At 42.1% G+C, this 18,933-nt stretch overlaps 1 protein-coding gene across 2 annotated transcripts in view; it reads left to right on the forward strand.

Moving 5' to 3' along the window:
* LOC140716353 (symplekin-like) overlaps window positions 1–18,933 on the forward strand; it is a 103,184-nt gene that overhangs the window by 80,833 nt on the left and 3,418 nt on the right. For both annotated transcript variants that reach the window (XM_073029003.1, XM_073029004.1), the window contains exons 23-25: window positions 1,305–1,481; window positions 8,021–8,110; window positions 17,759–18,406. In XM_073029003.1, coding sequence (XP_072885104.1) covers window positions 1,305–1,481; window positions 8,021–8,110; window positions 17,759–18,406 — 915 coding nt within the window. The remainder of the gene's footprint in view (window positions 1–1,304; window positions 1,482–8,020; window positions 8,111–17,758; window positions 18,407–18,933) is intronic.

Genomic DNA, 18,933 nt, shown 5'->3' on the forward strand with positions numbered 1-18,933 from the left:
AGGCTCCTTGCAGAGGATGCCAGAGTTGAACTTGGAACTCCAACACCTTGAGCTGTAATAGCGTTATGCTAGCTGCTATGCTATCTTAAATTTTTTTAAGTCCCCTCCCAAGATGCTCAAACTTCTTAAACTCTGACTTTTTGATCATCCCCAAATTTAATTGGCAGCAGTATCTTCAGCTTTCAGTCCATGGAGGCTGCTAAGTTCCTGATTAGTAAAGGAATCAAAGTTTATGAGGAGAAGATGGGATAATGGGGTTGAGAGAGAAAATAAATCAGCCATGATTGAATGGCAGAGCAGGGTCAATGGGCCAAATGGTCTTATAGGCTTAAGCCTTCTCTCTGTTTCCTGATTAAGCCTGTGACCTGTTTTTCTCTTTAACCAAACATTTATTCCTCTGTAGTAGCACACACAAAATGCTGGAGGAACCCAGCAACATCTATGGAAATGAGCAAATAGTTAACATTTCGGGTCGAGTCTCTTTGTCAGGATTTGAAAGGAAGGGGAAGAAGCCAGAATAAAGAGGTGGAGGAAGGAGTACAAGATGGAAGGTGATAGGTGAAGCCAGGTAGGTGGGGAGGGGAGATGAAGTAAGAAGCTGGGAGGTGATAAGTGGAAAAGGCAAAGGGCTGGAGAAGAAGGAATCTGATAGGGGAATGGGAAGGAGGAGGGGCAGGGGAATGGGAAGGGGAAATTTCAGGCAGGTGAGAAGAAGAGGAAAGAGGCCAAAATGGAGAAATTAAGAAGAGAGAACGATTGGAGTAACTTCCAGAAGTTGGAGAGTGGAGATAATCTGTGGAATACAAGGTATTGCTCCTTCAACCTGAGAGTTCTTCATCATGGCAGAATAGGATGCCATGGACTGACTTGTCAGAGCGGGAATGGGGATAAGAATTGAAATGGTTGGACACCAGAAAACTTTGCATGTTGTGAATGGAGCTGAAGCACTCCTCATCAGGACCATTAGTCCTATCGGCATTAAAGCTTCAGTATTGATAGGACTGATGGTCCTGTTGAGGGGTCTTGGCCCGAAACGTTGTCTGTTTATTCCTCTCAATAGATGCAGAGTTCCTCCCATATTTTGTTAGTGTTGATCTGGATTTCCAGCATCTGCAGAATATCGTATTATTTATTCATCTGCCCCAGTATCTCCTCATGAGATGGTGTCAGTTTTAGTTTGTAACAGAGCCCTTGGGTTGTTTTGTTATGTTTATTGTACTGTACTGTATGAACACCAGTTGACTGGCGATGTTGGGGTACTTGGAACCTGGTTATTGAGCTGGAGCTTCTCTGTGCTGATACAGGTTTGGAAGTATCCCAAGGTGTGGGAAGGCTTCATTAAGTGCTGCCAACGAACAAAGCCTCAGTCCTTCCAGGTGCTGTTGCAACTTCCACCCACCCAACTTGCCAATGTTTTCGAGAAATGCCCAGAACTCCGAGAACCACTCCTGACACACGTGCGTTCTTTCACGCCACACCAGGTATGTAGATGCCGTTTGGGTTGAAAAGAATTACTTTCCTGTAACTCCCAGCTTTTTTAAGATGCAACAGACAATACCTGTACTGTTTCTGAGTAGTGTAGTGGCTGAATATGACTGACACCAGCAGAGTTAGTCAGAGTACCACTGTGCAACGGCGTTGGAAGTTAGGAGAAGAGGAATGGGGAGAGCTGTTACTAGTGTCTTTAATAGCTTGCCAGTGTTGATAAATTAATTGCAACAGGCCCTTCTGGTCTAACAAGCCTGTGACACCTATTTACACCCATGGAACTGATTAACCACTAACCAGTACATCTTTGGAATGTGGGGGGAAACACATGGTCATGCTGAGAAGGTATAAACTCTTTACAGGCTGCAGCGGAACTCAACCCGGTTGCTGGCACTGTAATAGTGTTATACTAACCGCTATTATACTGTGCTGCCTCTTCATGAGCTCTTCATGAGCCTTATTAAAAATGTATCTACACTATATCTATAGGACCCTTCATCAACTTTGGACTGCCACTACTGCAATCCTCCTATTCCTTTGTATTTCTTTAATTCCTCTTCAAATCTAATACAGTTTGATCACCACAATCAAATAGATGTGGTGTTTTACCAAGGGAAGCTAATCACCTTACAGTAGATTCAGGTTCATTAGGACATATCAGGACCAATACATTTGGCTCAACTGAGTGGCCAAATTTTCATGGAAATAGTTAGAATTGTATATTTTTAAAAAAAGAAACTGAGTAAAAAATACATATTTCAATGTAACACAGAACAAATTAGAATACTACCAAAAGTACTACAGTACTATAAAACTATATTTCCTGATATTTGTCAATGGAGAGATTCATCTAGTGTAACCAAGGAACAAAATCAGTGCAGACACCTAGTGTTGATAATGGACTGCCTTCATTCAATGCCATCCATCGATGATTACATCCTCCGAATTTTCACTTTCATTTTAACATTCAAGATGATTTTGATACCTTTAAATTCCTCATAGTCCTAACTTGTTGAAGTAGTGAAGTTGTTTCATTTTCAGTCTTAGCTGTTTCTGGCATCTCCAAGACTGAATGCTTGAAACTGTAGTGAGTAAAACAGTTCTGAATTGTCGTGCTGCTTATTCCTTACCAATCATCAGTGACAAAAATCACAGCGTTTTGAACATAAATACACTCAACGGATGCTATTTTAAAAACTGTTCACTATAAACACAGTGAAGTGTCTAACAGCCAAGCAAGGGCATACAACTGACACTAGTTTAGAAACTGTTTGACAAAGGTCACCTGGCCTAATTAAGCGGCACAGTACTAACAAAGGGTATCCCGGCAGTTTTCTCAAATTAGTTTTTGCTCTTTTAACAGTTGTCCCAAATAAGCAGTTGCCCTGATTAATTAACTGGAATCCACTGTCTTTGTGTATGATTTGTTTAGAAAGACAGAATACCGTATATTCATGTTTACTATGACATGATAGGACACTGTAAAAGCAAGATATAGAATACAAAGAAACATTGGCTAAAAGTGTGGCAAATGGAAGGAAGTGCATTATGGTGATAAAAAAGCATTGAATAGACTTCTTTGTAAATAGTAAAAAAGCTACAAGCAGTGAAACAGGTGATTCTTTAAAATGTCATGTATAGAAGCAATGGACTTGGGAAAAAGAATGATGCTGGGTTAGGCTCTTTACTATTGTGATTTGTTGTGGTGACAACAAAGGAAAAAAATGGGTCTTGGGAGGAATGCAGCATAAATTTATCAAAATATATCTGGTTCAGTTTACAAAATGTTGGATCCCAATGGTTTTTCAACCCATGGTTCTTTGGATGTCAAGAATGAGGCATAAAAATTGTTTCTTTTGGTCATTTATTAAGGGTTACAAGAACAAGGAAGCACGAGGGGAAAGGAAGATAGCAAAGAGCTGAGCCTAGTGGCAAAGAAAGGAGCAGAGATTTAGAGAGTGAACCAACATGGTTTGGTCCTCTTGTACCAGATTGCTAATGACACACAAACCAAATTTCATCATTTACATCAATCAATAAGATAGGCCTTATTCAATACCCACTACTGAAACTGAGAAGTTTCCAGAAAGGCAACTGCAATTATGAAAAACACACTGAACAATTATACATAGATAATTATGTAAAAATTTAAAAAAAACGTAAGGAAGCTGAACTGCAAGGAAAACAGCAATTGTTGTGCCCTGTTACATATTCAGGCAACAATCAATATATATGAGTTAGGCAAAGGGTTTTTATAACAAATAACACGTTTATTAAACACTGAAAACAAACCCCCCAAAAGTAAACAAACTCAAACGTAACCGGAAAACAGCTGCTGTGCGACAGCTTAAACAGTTCTTAAAGCGATGCAGCAAAAACAGTTCTTACAACGATGTTGAAAAAAAAACAGTTCCTTAAAGCGGTATGCGGAAAGTTCAAAAGCTCACAGTCCATTTTAAAAGGAGAGACTTTTTAAGGCGATTCAAATTCTCTTCCACGTCGTCGTCCTTCGATCCCCGGCGTCGAACTTTTCCCATGAATACTTTTATGAAATGTAACGGTTTAAAGGCACTGACCTTTCCTTCCACACTATTCTCAAATCCTTTCTGGTCATCCCAGGGATTAACAGCAAGAATAGTCAACGGAATCCTTCCGAATGAGGATCAAATAAGGTCGAAACCAATCCACCGTCGAAAATCGATTCTCCTTGATCTTTATCTTCCAAATTCTTATCTTCACTCTCCACCAGCAAAGAAACTGCTGGCAATGACCTTTTAAACTTTAGGCATTATATAAAACTTCATTTTTCAACTAAACTGCGTCATCACATTAAATTACGCAGTGGCATGAAGTCAACTTGGCAAATCCAGCCACGAACTGCCCCACCTCACAGGGTGGGTCTTCCTTTTATAACCTGTAAAAAAAAACCTGTCACATGACCTTTACTGGCGGGAAAATGACATCACTCCACCATCACAAGACCATTACCTCAAATCCAGTATAACTTCAACCCCAGTCACGTGACAAGGGTACCACTGTCACGTGTCACAGGTACGTAACAGTCCAAACCAACAAAAGAGACACAGAATATAAGATGGTATTGTTGTAATTTAAAATTTTCAAACTACTTAATAAACTAGTAGAGTGGATTGAGAAAAGCCATTCCTGTATCAGAACCATAGAACCTTAGAACATTACAGCACAGAAACAGGCCTTGTGGCCCTTCTTGGCTGTACCAAACCATTTTTCTGCCCAGTCCCACTGACTTGCACCTGACCCATATCCCTCCATACACCTGTCCAAGTTTTTCTTAATGTTAAAAGTGAGCCCGCATTTACAACTTCCATCTGGCAGCTCATTTCACACTCCCACCACTCTCTGTGTGAAGAAGCCCCCCCCAATGTTCCCTTTAAACTTTTCCCCCTTCACCCTTAACCCATGTCCTCTGGTTCTTTTTCTCCCCTAGCCTCAGTGGAAAAAGCCTGCTTGCATTCACTCTATCTATACCCATTATAATTTTATATACTTCTATCAAGTCTCCCCTCATTCTTCTACCGCTCCAGGGAATAGAGTCCGAACCTATTCAACCTTGCTCTGTAACTCAGTTTCTCAAGTCCCGGCAACATCCTTGCAAACCTTCTCTGCACTCTTTCAACCTTATTAATATCCTTCCTGTAATTCAGTGACCAAAACTGCACACAGTACTCCAAATTTGGCCTCACCAATGCCTTATACAGCCTCACCATAACATTCTAACTCTCATACTCAATACTTTGATTTACAAAGGCCAATATACCAAAAGTTCTCTTTACTACTCTATCTACCTGTGACGCCACTTTTAGGGAAATTTGTATTCCTAGATCCCTCTGTTCTACTGCACTCCGCAGTGCCCTACCATGTTAAACTCCATCTGCCATATTTCAGCCCATTTTTCCAGCTGGTCCAGATCCCTCTGCAGGCTTTGAAAACCTTCCTCACTGTCCACTACACCTCCAATCTTGGTATCATCAGCAAATTTGCTGATCCAATTTACCACATTATCATCCAGATCATTGATATAGATGACAACACTGGACCCAGCACTGATCCCTGTGGCACACCACTAGTCACAGCCTCCACTCAGAGAAGCAATCCTCCACTACCACTCTCTGACTTCTCCCAATGAGCCAATTTCTAATCCAATTTACTACCTCACCATGTATACCTAGCGACTGAATCTTCCTAACTAACCTCCCATGCGGGACCTTGTCAAAGGCCTTACTGAAGTCCATGTAGACAACATCCACTGCCTTACCTTCATCCACTTTCCTTGTAACCTCCTCAAAAAACTCTTAATAGATTGGTTAAGCATAACCTACCACACACAAAGCCATGTTGGCTCTTCCTAATAAGTCCCTGTCTATCTAAATACTTGTAGATCCTATCTCTTAGTACTCCTTCCAATAATTTACCAGCCTATGATTTCCCAGATTACTTTTAGAGCCTTTTTTAAACAACAGAAAACATGAGCTATCCTCCAATCCTCCAGCACCTCACCTGTAGATACCGAAATTTTAAATATATCTGTCAGGGCCCCTGCAATTTCAACGCTAGTCTCCTCCAAGGTCCGAGGGAATACCCTGTCAGGTCCTGGGGATGTATCTACTCTGATTTGCCTCAAGACGGCAAGCACCTCCTCCTCTTCAATCTGTATAGGTTCCATGACCTCACTACCTGTTTGCCTTAATTCCATTGACTCCTCCCCAGTTTCCTTAGTAAATACAGACATAAAAAAACACATTTAAGATCTCCCCCATTTCTTTTGGTTCCATACATAGCCGGCCACTCTGATCTTCAAGAGGACCAAATTTACCCCTTACTATCCTTTTGTTCTTAATATGCCTGTAGAAGCTCTTTGGATTATCCTTCACCTTGACTGCCAAAGCAAGTCTTCTTTTAGCCCTCCTGATTTCTTTGTACTTTTTATACTCCTCAAGCACCTTATTTGCTCCCTGTTTCCTATACATATCATACATCTCTCTCTTCTTCTTTATCAGAGCTCCAATATCCCTCGAGAACCAAGGTTCCTTATTCTTATTCACTTTGCCTTTAATCCTGACAGGAACATACAAACTCTGCACTCAAAATTTCTCCTTTGAAGGCCTCCCACTTACCAACGACATCCTTGTCAGAAATCAACCTGTCCCAATCCACGCTTTTTAGATCCAGTTTAGAACCAGCTTTCCAGTTTAGAATTGTTTAGATTTAGGAGGGAACATTTCAAAATACAGCCAGGCTTTTCAGGACTGGAGTTAGGAAACACTTCTGCACAATTCCAGAAATAATCCAGCACATCCTCAAGCAGCAATTCCTGCTAAGTCGATTGCCTGAGATTGGTACATTTAGAATGAAAAGACATGTACAGTTGGCCTTCCTTATCCGTGGGGGATTGGTTGCAGGACCCCCCCCCCCCCCCATGGATACCAAAAAACGTGGAAGCTCAGGTCCCTTATTTAACTTGTCTCAGTGCGGTGGACTTTAGGACCCGGTGGAGCTCGGGATCCGCCACCCGCGGCTGCTGCTGAATCCGCAGTGTTTCTGTTCCGTTGACGGAAAACGATCACGAATGAAAATAAAGTGGAAATAATAAAGCGATCGGAAAGAGGTGAAACACCATCAGTCACTGGAGAAGCGTTAGGCTACAGTCAGTCAATGATCAGAACAATTTTAAAGGATAAAGTGAAAATAATGGAGTATGTGAAAGGCCTTGCCCCCTTGAAAGCTACAGTTATTACTAAGCAATGCAGTGGTTTAATTATTGAAGTACATACGTTTCTTAAGTATTTTATATGCATAGAAATATAAAATGTATACTATATACTAAGACAAACGTTTGACTAACTGACGCTAAATAATACCGGATGTACCTATTCCGACTTACTTATAATACCTAATACAAAGTAAATGGTATGTAATTAGTTGTTATACTGTATTGTTTAGGAAAGAATGACAAGAAAAAAAGTCTGTACATGCTCAAACAACGAGTGCAGGAGAGAGAACTTCCAGGTTTTCCTGATCCGCGGTTGGTTGAACCCTTGGATAAAAAGGGCCGACTATATTGATTGGGGTCACAGAGGACCATGTTCAATGTTGGAACAGGTCTGAGAGACTAAATGCTGTCATTCAGTGTTCAATCAGTTGACATGGTGAAGGTACTTAATGGTAAGGAGTCTAGAATTTTGATGCAGCATTGATGAAGAATGGTGTTTGAACCGGAGAGGGGGTTGAACTGCTCACCTAATCTTTTGAATTGACGTATTTGAAACATCATTTGTTAGTCTGTGCAATGTTTCCAGTGATAACAGGATGTGCAGCTTGTTCAGAATTTACTGAGCAATGGAAGGATTAGTTAGTAACATGGATTAAAAGGTATCGCAGACCTTGGAATTGGTCAGCTATTGGACATAAGCCAGCAGTTGTAGCTCCTTTTGCCGATTATGCAGTCTGCTGCTGCCAGCAAAATCATCATTCATTATTTTAACTTTACTTGCAGCAAAATCACATTCCAAAATCTATAATGATTGTGCTGGAGGCCAATTCGAAGTCAGAAGTGGAACCAATGGAAGCTAAACCCATAAATGAGGTGAGTGTCACTGAACCTACCATGGATTGAATTTTATTAGCTGGGTCTGAACTCCTTCACATAATGAAATACAAAATCAGATTCTTAAATCCACATCTTTAACCCTATCACCCCTACAGCAGTTCGCCAAAATCCTGTCCTGGGCCAGTTCTCAAGTTATCGCAGGTGTAACCCATCCTTTTTCCTCTCCCCAGGATAAAGTCTTTGGGGCTTCTGTTGGCATTTCTCTAACCACTGGGTTTTTATGGAATGGAGTTGCTAGCCCCATGCCCAACCCTCCTCCTTTCGCAGCTGGGCTGGAACCGAGGCGGAATTCCTAAACCCACATACCCCTTGCATAGTTCAGTGCTTAATGGTTCCTACTTTGTTTTTCCTGTCCATGGAATTTGGGCAACTCAGGTGTGCAATAGTTAGTGGAGCTTCAGCAATCCAGATTTGATCCTGTCCTGTCTGTGTAGAATTTGTCTTTTCCCATGGTGTCGTGGTTTCCTCCCACATCTAATTACACAGTGGGTTAATTGGTTATTGTGAATTGCCCCAAGTAGGGGAAATGGGATCAATGGAATTGCCTGAGAGCTGGCATAGACTTGATAGATCAAATGGTTGCAATCAGTCACTGTTTTATGACAAAGATGACTTTGAGGAATTATTATGGATGCATTGTTGTAGTACAGAGCTCTATCCAAGGTTTTTGCACTATTGAGAGACTAAAGTTCTGCTCGCCCAACTGGCTTGTTCCATAATCCTTTTAAGCCACAATTACAAACGGAGTAGGATGGACACAGGATGAAGGGTCTTGATGAAAGGTCTCTGCCCAAACCATCAACTGTTTATTTCTCTATTCCAAGTATCAACTGTTTATTGATACTGCTTGACCTGCTGAGTTCCTCTAGCATTTTGCAAGTGTTCTGGACTCCTAACATCTGCAAAATCTCTTATGTTTAAGACACTATCTCTTTCTCACTACATCAGCTGAATTACTGACTGTTCAACTGTTTTAGGTGCTGTATTTTAAATTCCTGTGATTTTCAATATAATGATTCCATTTTGTGCAAGGTTTTGTTCACAATATATGAAGGATTTTGTATTCAAAATGGCTAAAAATTTCAAGCTCTGTTTATGAGGAACTTTGGTTTACAGTTTGGAACTGAAAGGTGCCGGGTATTGAGAAGGGACTTGCAGTTACTTGCAACTTGCCTTTGGTCATGTTTCTCTAGCCGTCACAAAATGATTTGCAACAACACAATTACTTATGAAGACAACCCACAGTATTATCATCTCTTCTTAAGCTCGTTACCGCTATTGGGGGCATAGGCTTCCGACAGCAGCTTAACAGAGTTCTCAGGTGTAGGCCATCCGTACATCTTCTAGGCGAAGATCCTTCCTCTCCCCGAAAGAGGTCTTTGAAGCTTTTGCTAGCTTTTCTCTAGCGCTGTGTTTTTACATGATGGGGTTGCTAGCCCCATGTCCAATCCTCCTCCTTTTGCAGCCGAGCATAGGCTTATTCATGGAGAAGTTGACCTTCAGTATACAAACAAAAAATCAAAATCCAGAAAATATTCGAAACACTCAGGTGGTGGTGGGGGGTGGGGTGGGTGGTCAGGCAGTATCTGTGGAAAGAGAGACAGAGTTAACGTTTCAGGTTGAAGAGCTTTGGTCATGGTGCTTGATATACAGCCAGCAAGCACAGATGCAGACCCTTTGGCCCATAGAGTCCATGCTAACCACCATGCACCATTTACACTGATGCCATTTATTTTCACTTTCCTGTATTCCATCACCTCTACTACTCATCTACGTATTAGGAGTTATTTACAGTGGTTAATCAACTTGTCACCCCCGCACATCTTTAGGATGTGGGAAGAAACTGGAGCACTGAGCGGGATCCACAGAGTCACAGAGAATGTGCAAACTCCACACAAATAGCATCAAAGGTTAGGATTTAATGCAGGTAGTTGGAGTTATGATGCCGCAGTTTTACCTGCTGCTCCAATGTGCCTCCCAAGTACTTACAGTATTTTCTGTTAAAAACATGAGGTTCTGCAGATGCTGGAAATCCAGAGCAGTACGCACAAAACTCCAGCAATATATGGAACGAGAACTGCCAGATATACAAGCTGGTTTTAGAAGAGGCAGAGAGAGGTACCAGAGACCAAATTGTTAAATGCTGGATATTGGAGAAATCGAGGGAATTCCTGAAAAGTATTTATCTGTGTTTTATTGACTACTCAAATAAACTATGGAAAATCCTTAAAGAAATGGGGATACCTAGACATCTGATCTGCCTAATGAGAATATACGAAGATCAAGAAGCTACAGAATTGAACACAGAACAACAAACTGGTTCAACGTTGGGAATGGAGTACAACAAGGCTGCATACAGTCACCCTACTTGCTGAACACATCATGGGGAATGCTGGTCTAGAGGACTCAAATGTTGGAATCAAAATTGCCGGATGAAATATTAACATATTAACATATTAAATATATGCAGACGATACTACTCTAATGGATGAAAGTGAGGAGGATCTGAGGAAGCTTCTAATCAAATTGAAAGAAGAAGGTGCAAAAGCTGGCTTGTTGCTCAATATTAAGAAAACCAAGATTATGTTGACCAGCCTATTAACTCTGTGGTAATAAGTGGAAAGGAAGTAGACGCAGTGACGGATTTTGTCTTCTTCGGTTCAAAGATTTCTATAGATGGTAACTGCAGCCACAAAATTAAACGGTGCTTACTTCTGGGGAGGGCAGCAATGAGAAATTTAGATAAAACACTGAAGAGCAGAGACATAACATTGTCTATAGAGATCTGTATAGTCAAGTCTATGGTATTTCCAGTTGTGATGTATGGCTGTGAGAGCTGGACAGAGTAAGGATGAAAACAAAAGAAGCAACGCCTTTGAACTAGAATGCTGGAGGGAAGTGTTAAGAATTCGTTGGACAGCAAAAAGATCCAACAAGTCAATACTTGAAGAAATACAGCCAGACTGCTCTTGAGGAGACTTGATTATAAGTCAAAAGCTCAAAATTTTGGCCACATTATGAGAAGAGAGGATTCCTTGGAGAAGACTCTCATGTTAGGTAAAACAGAAGGTTAAAGAAGGAGAGGACGACAGAGGCTACGATGGACAGAAATTTTACTCAGACAATGTGTAAGACCTTGGGGGCTCTTGGAGAAGCAGTTTCGAACAAGAAGGCTTGGTGTGCAGGAGTCCATGAGGTCATGAAGAGTCGGACTCAACAACTGAGCAACAACAACACAAAATGCTGGAGGAACTCAGCAGGTCAGTCAGCATCTATGAAAATAGATAAACAGTCAATATTTTGGGCCGAGACCCTTCTTCAGAACTAGAAACGAAGGAGGAAGGCGGTCTTCTGTTATGTTCCAGTTTTTCAGCTTTTGAATTCCTACATAATAAAAAATACCAGATTTCCTTTCTATCTCACTTATTCCACACAGTTGTGAAGCCTATTAGCTGCATTGTCTTGTTCTCCACATCTTCAGGGGAGAAGGGGGCCAGGGAGATTTTAAATAAAATGATAGCCAATTCATTTAGTTGAACTTAACCTGGGATATCCCTCTGGCATGGATGCTGGCAATAGCAAGAGTTGCAGCTCATGCTTTAAGGCAGAGTCAGGTTTAATATCACTGGCTTGTCATGAACTTTGTCATTTGTGGCGGTAGTACATTGCAATACATAATAAAATTAAACTATGAAGTACAATAAGTATATATAAAAAAATTAAATAGTGCAAAAAGAGCGGGAAAAATGGGTAGTGCTCATGGTATAAGGAATACCCCTTTGTTAAAATGATCAGTTAGTCACAGTGGGAATCTGTATTTACTGACAAGTACCTTTGTTGGCTCAGTTCACAAGAATGTGAATTTACACAATCTACTATGTGCACTATTGGGTAGATGGAGCTCATCAGCTTGGGAAGGCAGTCCATCTAAGAGAGGGAAAACTCTGATTTCAAACCTCCGCTGCCTGGCGGCCATACCCACTCATGGGAAAGACTTCGGGAGAAAACCCTGAGGACAAATCTGGAGCTGGAGTCCCTAAGGCAGTCCGACATTGTCTTCAACCTCATTCTGGCAACTCCTGCGACAACACTGGTGCCAAGCTGTATCGGCCCTTGCCTTTCCCTTGGACGACGTCAGTGGTGTGGAGAGGGGAGACTTGCAGCATGGACAACAGCCATACAACCTTACCCAGGCCTACGCTCTGGGGAAGACTTTCCAGGCGCAGATCCATGGTCTCGTGAGACTAACGGATGTCATACTATGTGCACATGACTCTCCCATGAACAGTCAAAGAATAGGTAATACCCAGGAAAGGGGTCTGCATTGGTCATGTGTTCCTCAGGTTCCTGATATAATCTCCAAGTTCGAAATCGAAAACGTAAAGCTTTACGGCAGATTTCCCTGAGTTGGACAATCAACGTCAGGACTGCATAGAAAGAGTGGCCTTTTAATCAAGACAGCAATGAAGATTTTTAAAGGCAGAGCTTTGCTGCAGTTTCTCTGAGTTGAGGGGTGACCAATCAGCAACAGGAATTCATTAGAAAGGGCCAATAAAAATAACTCAGGTGCAAGCAGAATGACCGTCCTTCTGAGTGTGTCAGTCTTCCGAGTGGCTCTGGCTCGTCAGGCTTTGGCAAGATCAGCCTTGGGTGAAGTAAGGTATCTTGCAAGTTGCTCTCTCTCTGTTCTTATTTGTTCATCTCTCAATTAGTGAGAATGGCTCCAGGCTCAGTATTTTGTACTCTGTGTGAAATGTTGGAAGTTTGGGAGACTTACAGTCTCCCAGATAAATACCGAGTTGCAGCTCCTGAGAGAATGTATTAAGGAACCAGAGCTGCAGCTCAATGTCCTTTGATTCATACGGGAAAATGAGGAGGTGATAGACAGGAGCTACTAGTCACCTCTAGATTGTAGGAGACAGATAACTGAATGACTGTCAGAGGAAGGAGAGGAAATGCACAGCTGGTGCAGAATACACCTGTGGCGATTCCCCCCAATAATAATTATACAACTTTAGGTAATATTGAGGGGGACGACCTACTGGGGGGAGTCACAGTGACTGGGTCTCTGCTATTGTGGCTCAGAAGAGCAGAAAGATGAAGAGAAGTGGAATGTTGATAGGAGATTCTTTAGTCAGAGGGACAACGATGAGGTTCTGTGGGCATAATAGAGACCCCCAGATGGTATATTGCTGCCAGGATCGGGGATGTCTCAGATCGGGTCCATGGCATTCTCAAGGATGAGGGCGAGCAGCCAGAAGACTTGATACATATTGGCACCAATGACATAGGTAGATAAGGTGAGAAGGTCCTGAAGAGAGATTTTAGAAAACTAGGATGAAAGCTCAAAAGCAGGAGCTGCAGGGTAGTGATATCTGGATTGCTGCATATGCCAAGTGCCAGTAATATCCATTATCCTTGCGGGTAGGTTGGCTAGAGTTTCTCAAGTGGGTTTAAACTAATTTGGCAGGGGATGGGAAGATGGGAAGAAGTGCTGAAGATGAGGTAGTTGATTTACAAACAGGCAATATGCAGTGAGACTCTTTGCAAGGAAAGGCTGATGATAGGGCAAAATTGCAGTCAACAGGGTGAATTACAACATAAAAGGAGACTAAATCAAAAAGGGCGAATCCCAGATTGAAGGTGTTGTAATGTATGCGCGCAGTATATGGAATAAGGTAGATGAACTTGTAGCACAGTTACAGATTGGCATGTTTGATGTCGTAGGCATCACTGAATCATGACTGAAGGAAGATTATAGCTGGGAGCTTAATGTCCAAGGATACACACTGTATTGAAAGGACAGGCAGGAAGGCAGAGGGTGTGTTGTTCTGTTGGTTTTAAAAAATGAAATCAAATCATTGGAAAGAGGTGACATAGGGTTGAAAACTGTTGAATCATTGTGGATAGAGCTAAAGGAGCTATAAAGGTAAAAAGACCCTTGAGTTATGTATAGACACCCAAGTAGTAGTATCGATGTGGTCTACAAATTATAAAGGGAGAAAGAAAGTGCATGCCAAAAGGCAGTGTTACAATAGTCATGGGGATTTCAATATGCAGGTAGATTGGGAAAATCAGGTTGGTGCAGGATTCCAAGAGGGGGAGTTTCTAGAATGTCTATAAGGTGGCTTTTTAGAGCAGCTTCTGGTTGAGCCCACAAGAGGATCAGCTATTCTGGATTGGGTTTTGTGCAATGAACCAGAATTGATTAGAGATCAATTAAGGAAAAGGAACCTTTGGGGGCCGGTGATCATAATATGATCAAATTCACTTTGAAATTTAAGAAGGAGAAGCTAAAGTCAGATGTATCAACGTTACAGTGGAGTAAAGAGACTTACAGAGGCATGAGAGAGTAACTGGCCAAAATTGATTGGTAAAGAACACTGGCAGGGATGACGACAGTGGAGCAATGTCTGGAATTTCTGGGAGTAATTCAGAAGGTGTAGTGTGTGTGATATAGATATATCTATATATATATATATAATAGAGAGAGATAGAAATAGAGATATATATATAGATATATATATATATATATATATATATATAAACTAGAGTGAAGGTTCTTGGTAAACTGGAAGTCACCTACACCAGATGGTGTACACCCCAGGGTTCTGAAAGAGGTGGCTGAAGAGATTAGTAATAATCTTTCAAGAATCACTAGATTCTGGAATGGAGGACTGGAAAATCGCAAATGTCACTCCACTTTTTAAGAAGGGAGAGAGGAAGAAGAAAGGAAATTATAGGCCAGTTAGTCTGACCTCAATGGTTGGGAAGATGTTGAAGTTGATTATTAAGGATGTAGTTTTGGGATACTTGGCACATGATAAAATAGGCTGTAGTCAGCATGGTTTCCACAAGAGAAAATTGTACCTGACAGATGTGTTGGATTTGTTTAGGAAATAACAAGCAGGGTAGATGGATTGATGTTGTGTACTTGGATTTTCAGAAGGCCTTTGACAAGGTGCCGCACATGACTCTGCTTAACAAGCCCATGATATTAAAGGAAAGTTTCCAGCAGGGATAAAACAGTGGCTGATTGGCAGGAGGCCAAGAGTGGGAATAAAGGAAGCCTTTTCTGACTGGCTGCCGGTGGTTAGTGATGTTCCACTACAGTCTGTGTTAGGACCAATTCTTTTTACATTATATATCAATGATTTGGATGATGGAATTGATTGCTTTGTTGCGAAGTTTGCAGGTGATACAAAGATACATGGAGGGGTAGGTAATTTTGAGGAAGTAGAGAAGTTGCAGAAGGACGGGTAGATTAGGTGAATGGGCAAAGAAGTGGCAGGTGGAAAACAGTGTCAGAAAGTGTATGGTCATGCACTTTGGTAGAAGCAATGAGCTGGAGAGAAAATACAAAAACCTGAGGCGCAAGTGGGCTTGGGAGTCCTTGTGCACGATTCCCTGAAACTTGCAGGATGAGTCTGGTGCGGAAGGCAAATGCGATATTTGCATTCATTTCAAGAGGACTAGAATATAAAAGCAAGGATGTAATGTTCAGACTTTATAAAGCACTGGTGAGGCCTTACTTGGAGTATTCTGAGCAATTTTGGACCCTTTATCTTAGAAAGGATGTGCTAAAACTGGAGAGGGTTCAAGGGAGGTCCATGAAAATGATTCCAGGATTGAACAGCTTGTCATATGAAAAACCTTTGACTCTAGGTCTGTATTCACTAGAATTCAGAAGAATGATTATTGACCAAATTGAAACTTCTTGAATGGAGAAAGGCCTTGATAGAGTGGTTGTGAAGAGTATGTTTCCTATGGTGGGAGAGCTAAGACCAGAGGACATAGCCCCAAAATAGAGGAATGTCCTTTTAGAACGGAGATGAGGAGGAATATCTTTGGCCACAGAGTGGTGAATCTGTGGAATTTGTTGCCACAGGCAGCTTTGGAGGCTAAGTCTTTATGTACATTTAAAACATAGGTTAATAGTTTCTTAATAGGTCAGAGCATGAAGAGATATTAGGGGAAGGCAGGGGATTGGGGCTGAGAGGACAAAAGGATCAGCCATGATGAAATGGTAGAGCTGATGATGGGCCAAATGACATAATTCTGGTCTTGTGGTCTTGTGTCTGTGGGTCCTCCACATCTGTGATGGTTACTTTCTGGAGAGTTGTCGCCCCCTTGTATTTGAATTCCTTACTTTTAAGCACTTATTATCAGTTGAAATGTCACATTTTCATCTTGTGGCTTGAGGCCACCAAACCCACCTCGGTCACCTTATTGGTTCTGGTGCAGAGTTACAACCAGCATTGTTCTGTGGTCTTTGCCCTCAGCCTCGTGCCTTTTATTCTTTTCAACTCTGACTGGTTCAAACCAGGTGACTCAGACACACAGCCTCCTCCCCTTCCTGTGTTACTACGGGATAAATCCTTGTAACAATGGGTACACTGTCCATTTAGAAATCTATTGGCGGAGGGAAAACACTGCACTCCTTGAGGTGAATCTGCACTGAATTCTATAGCAGGAAGAATTTGTGAATTTCTAAGATGTTAACCAACACCTAGACACCAGTAAAGCCAATACTGTAAGGTGTAATAGTTGGCACATGTGAGAATCTATAATAATTACTGTTGCTTAGTCTAGTAATTGTGTGTTTGTTGTTCCTTGGTTGGATGCTGGAAGTCATAGGGAAGGATACAGACCTTTCATCTCACTGAGTCGGCACTTGCTATTTAACACTAATGCCACATATGGGTAAACTTAAATGTGCAGATGATTCTTTCAAAAAAATCTGCAGATGCAGATTAAAACAAAACAAAAACAGAAGAATATTGAGAACGATAATGTTGTTTCTCTCTTCCTGGACGCTGTCTGACCTGCTGAGTGTTTCCAGTGTTTTATTGTTGTTATTTTAGAGATTCAGATATCTATTTAGAGATACAGCACAGAAACAGGCCCTTACCGTCCAATGAACCCATGCTGTGTGACCAGTTAATCTGTATACGCCTGGAATGTGAGAGGAAACGTAAGCTCTGTCACGGAGAGGACACGTAAACTCCTAGTCAGCAGCAGAATTGAACCCAGGTCGCTGGTGCTTTAATAGTGTTAGGTGAAGTGCTATGCTATTGTGTCGCCTCCAGCCTGCGTTGTTCGTGTGCTTGCTAGAATAAGCAAATGACCATACTTCAAAAAAGCAGCATCCAACATTAAGGACCCCCATCACCCAGGACATGTCCTCTTCTCATTGCTACCAGGAAGGAGATGGTAGCAATGAGCCTGAAGACACACAGCATTCCAGGAACAGCTTCTTCCCCTCTGCCATCAGATTTCTGAATGGACAGTGAACCCATGAACACTACCTCAGTATTTTCCCCGCTCTTTCTGCGCTGCCTATTTAATTTAAATGTATAGTTTTCATTATTATGTATTGCAGTGTACTGCTGCCACAAAACAACAAATTTCATGACATTTGCCAGTGAGATTAAGCCTGATTGCGATAGTGATGTATGTGTCGAACCCCTAATGACTCACTGGGTTGTTGATCGAAAACTTCTTTATTTCTGGTTGCATGCTATAAACCTGCTAATTTAGGGACTGAAAACAGCAGCTCTAAAGCTGTCTCAGATCTAGCTGCCTCATTGATGACGGTTTGGACTGTTTCCCATTGCTTTGCAGGAAGAGCTGCAGCACCTGACTGTTGCTCACACGCAGAAGGATATGATCACTATGCGCCTGGCTCAAGAGAAAGCCCTCAAGAGGAAACTGGAGGAGGAGCAGAAGTTCAAGCAGATGGCAGCACAATTACACCCCCATCATGCTACCCTCACCCCACCAAAGCTCGGAGTTTTGAAGTCCCCTGGACAGACTGCCTCCACCTCCCCAAGCCTGAAGCCTCCCAGCCAAGCTCCGAGCCCTGCTGTACAGGCTCCGTCAAGCTCCCCTGCCCAGAGTGTGCCAAATACCCCTGCCCAGGCTCCTCCAGACTCTTCCAGTAAGCCTGCTGCCAGCCCGCCTGTAGAGACCTCCCAAGCCCCTGCCAGCCAGCCTGCTGTCAGCCCCGTGGTAGAGACGGCCCCGAACACCGTCGACCAGGCTGTGCGTGCTCCGCCCAGTCTGCTGGCTGCGTCCTCTACAGTGCCACCAAAGGACGAGCCGATGGAAGTTGGCGACAGTGTCAGTGATCCCGAAGGTATTGGAGACACCTCACAACCGACAATCATCATAAACGTGAAGGAGGAAGAGGAGAGGCCGATGGCGTTGGATGAACCATCCCAGGGAGTGGTTGTCATGGAGACTGGACGTGAAGGACAGATTGTACTCAAGGTAAGAGAAGTTAATTATAAGCCTATAGCGACACGATGTAATACACAGTCATGCAACATGGAAACAGGCCCTGGGTCATCAACCTCCCAATGACACAAATCCCACTTTATTCTCCCCACTTTCCCATCAAGTTACCCTGAATTTTACCCATACACTAGGCAATATATGGTGGCCACTGCTCCACATGGGGAGGTGGGAGGAAAGTGTAGCAGCTAGGGGTAATCCTTATGATCAGACCACAGAGACAGCATTCAAGATTGTTTCATGTCATTTCCTGTACATAGGTGTAAAAAGGAACAAAATAATGGTTACTCCCGATCTGATGCAGCACAAAAATATCACAAAAGATAAAGAACACAATATTTAAACAAACAACTATACATACATTGGCTGTATGTTCATAACGTGACACTAGGCTGTACATAAGGTGATTGACAGGAAAAATACAGTAGTGGTGGAGTTAATGATTGAAGGTGTTGATCAGCCTTGCTGCTTGGAGAAAGTAACTGTTTTTAACCTTGGTAGTA

The sequence above is a fragment of the Hemitrygon akajei genome, chromosome 25 (assembly GCF_048418815.1).
Source record: "Hemitrygon akajei chromosome 25, sHemAka1.3, whole genome shotgun sequence".
Classification (NCBI taxonomy): domain Eukaryota; kingdom Metazoa; phylum Chordata; class Chondrichthyes; order Myliobatiformes; family Dasyatidae; genus Hemitrygon; species Hemitrygon akajei.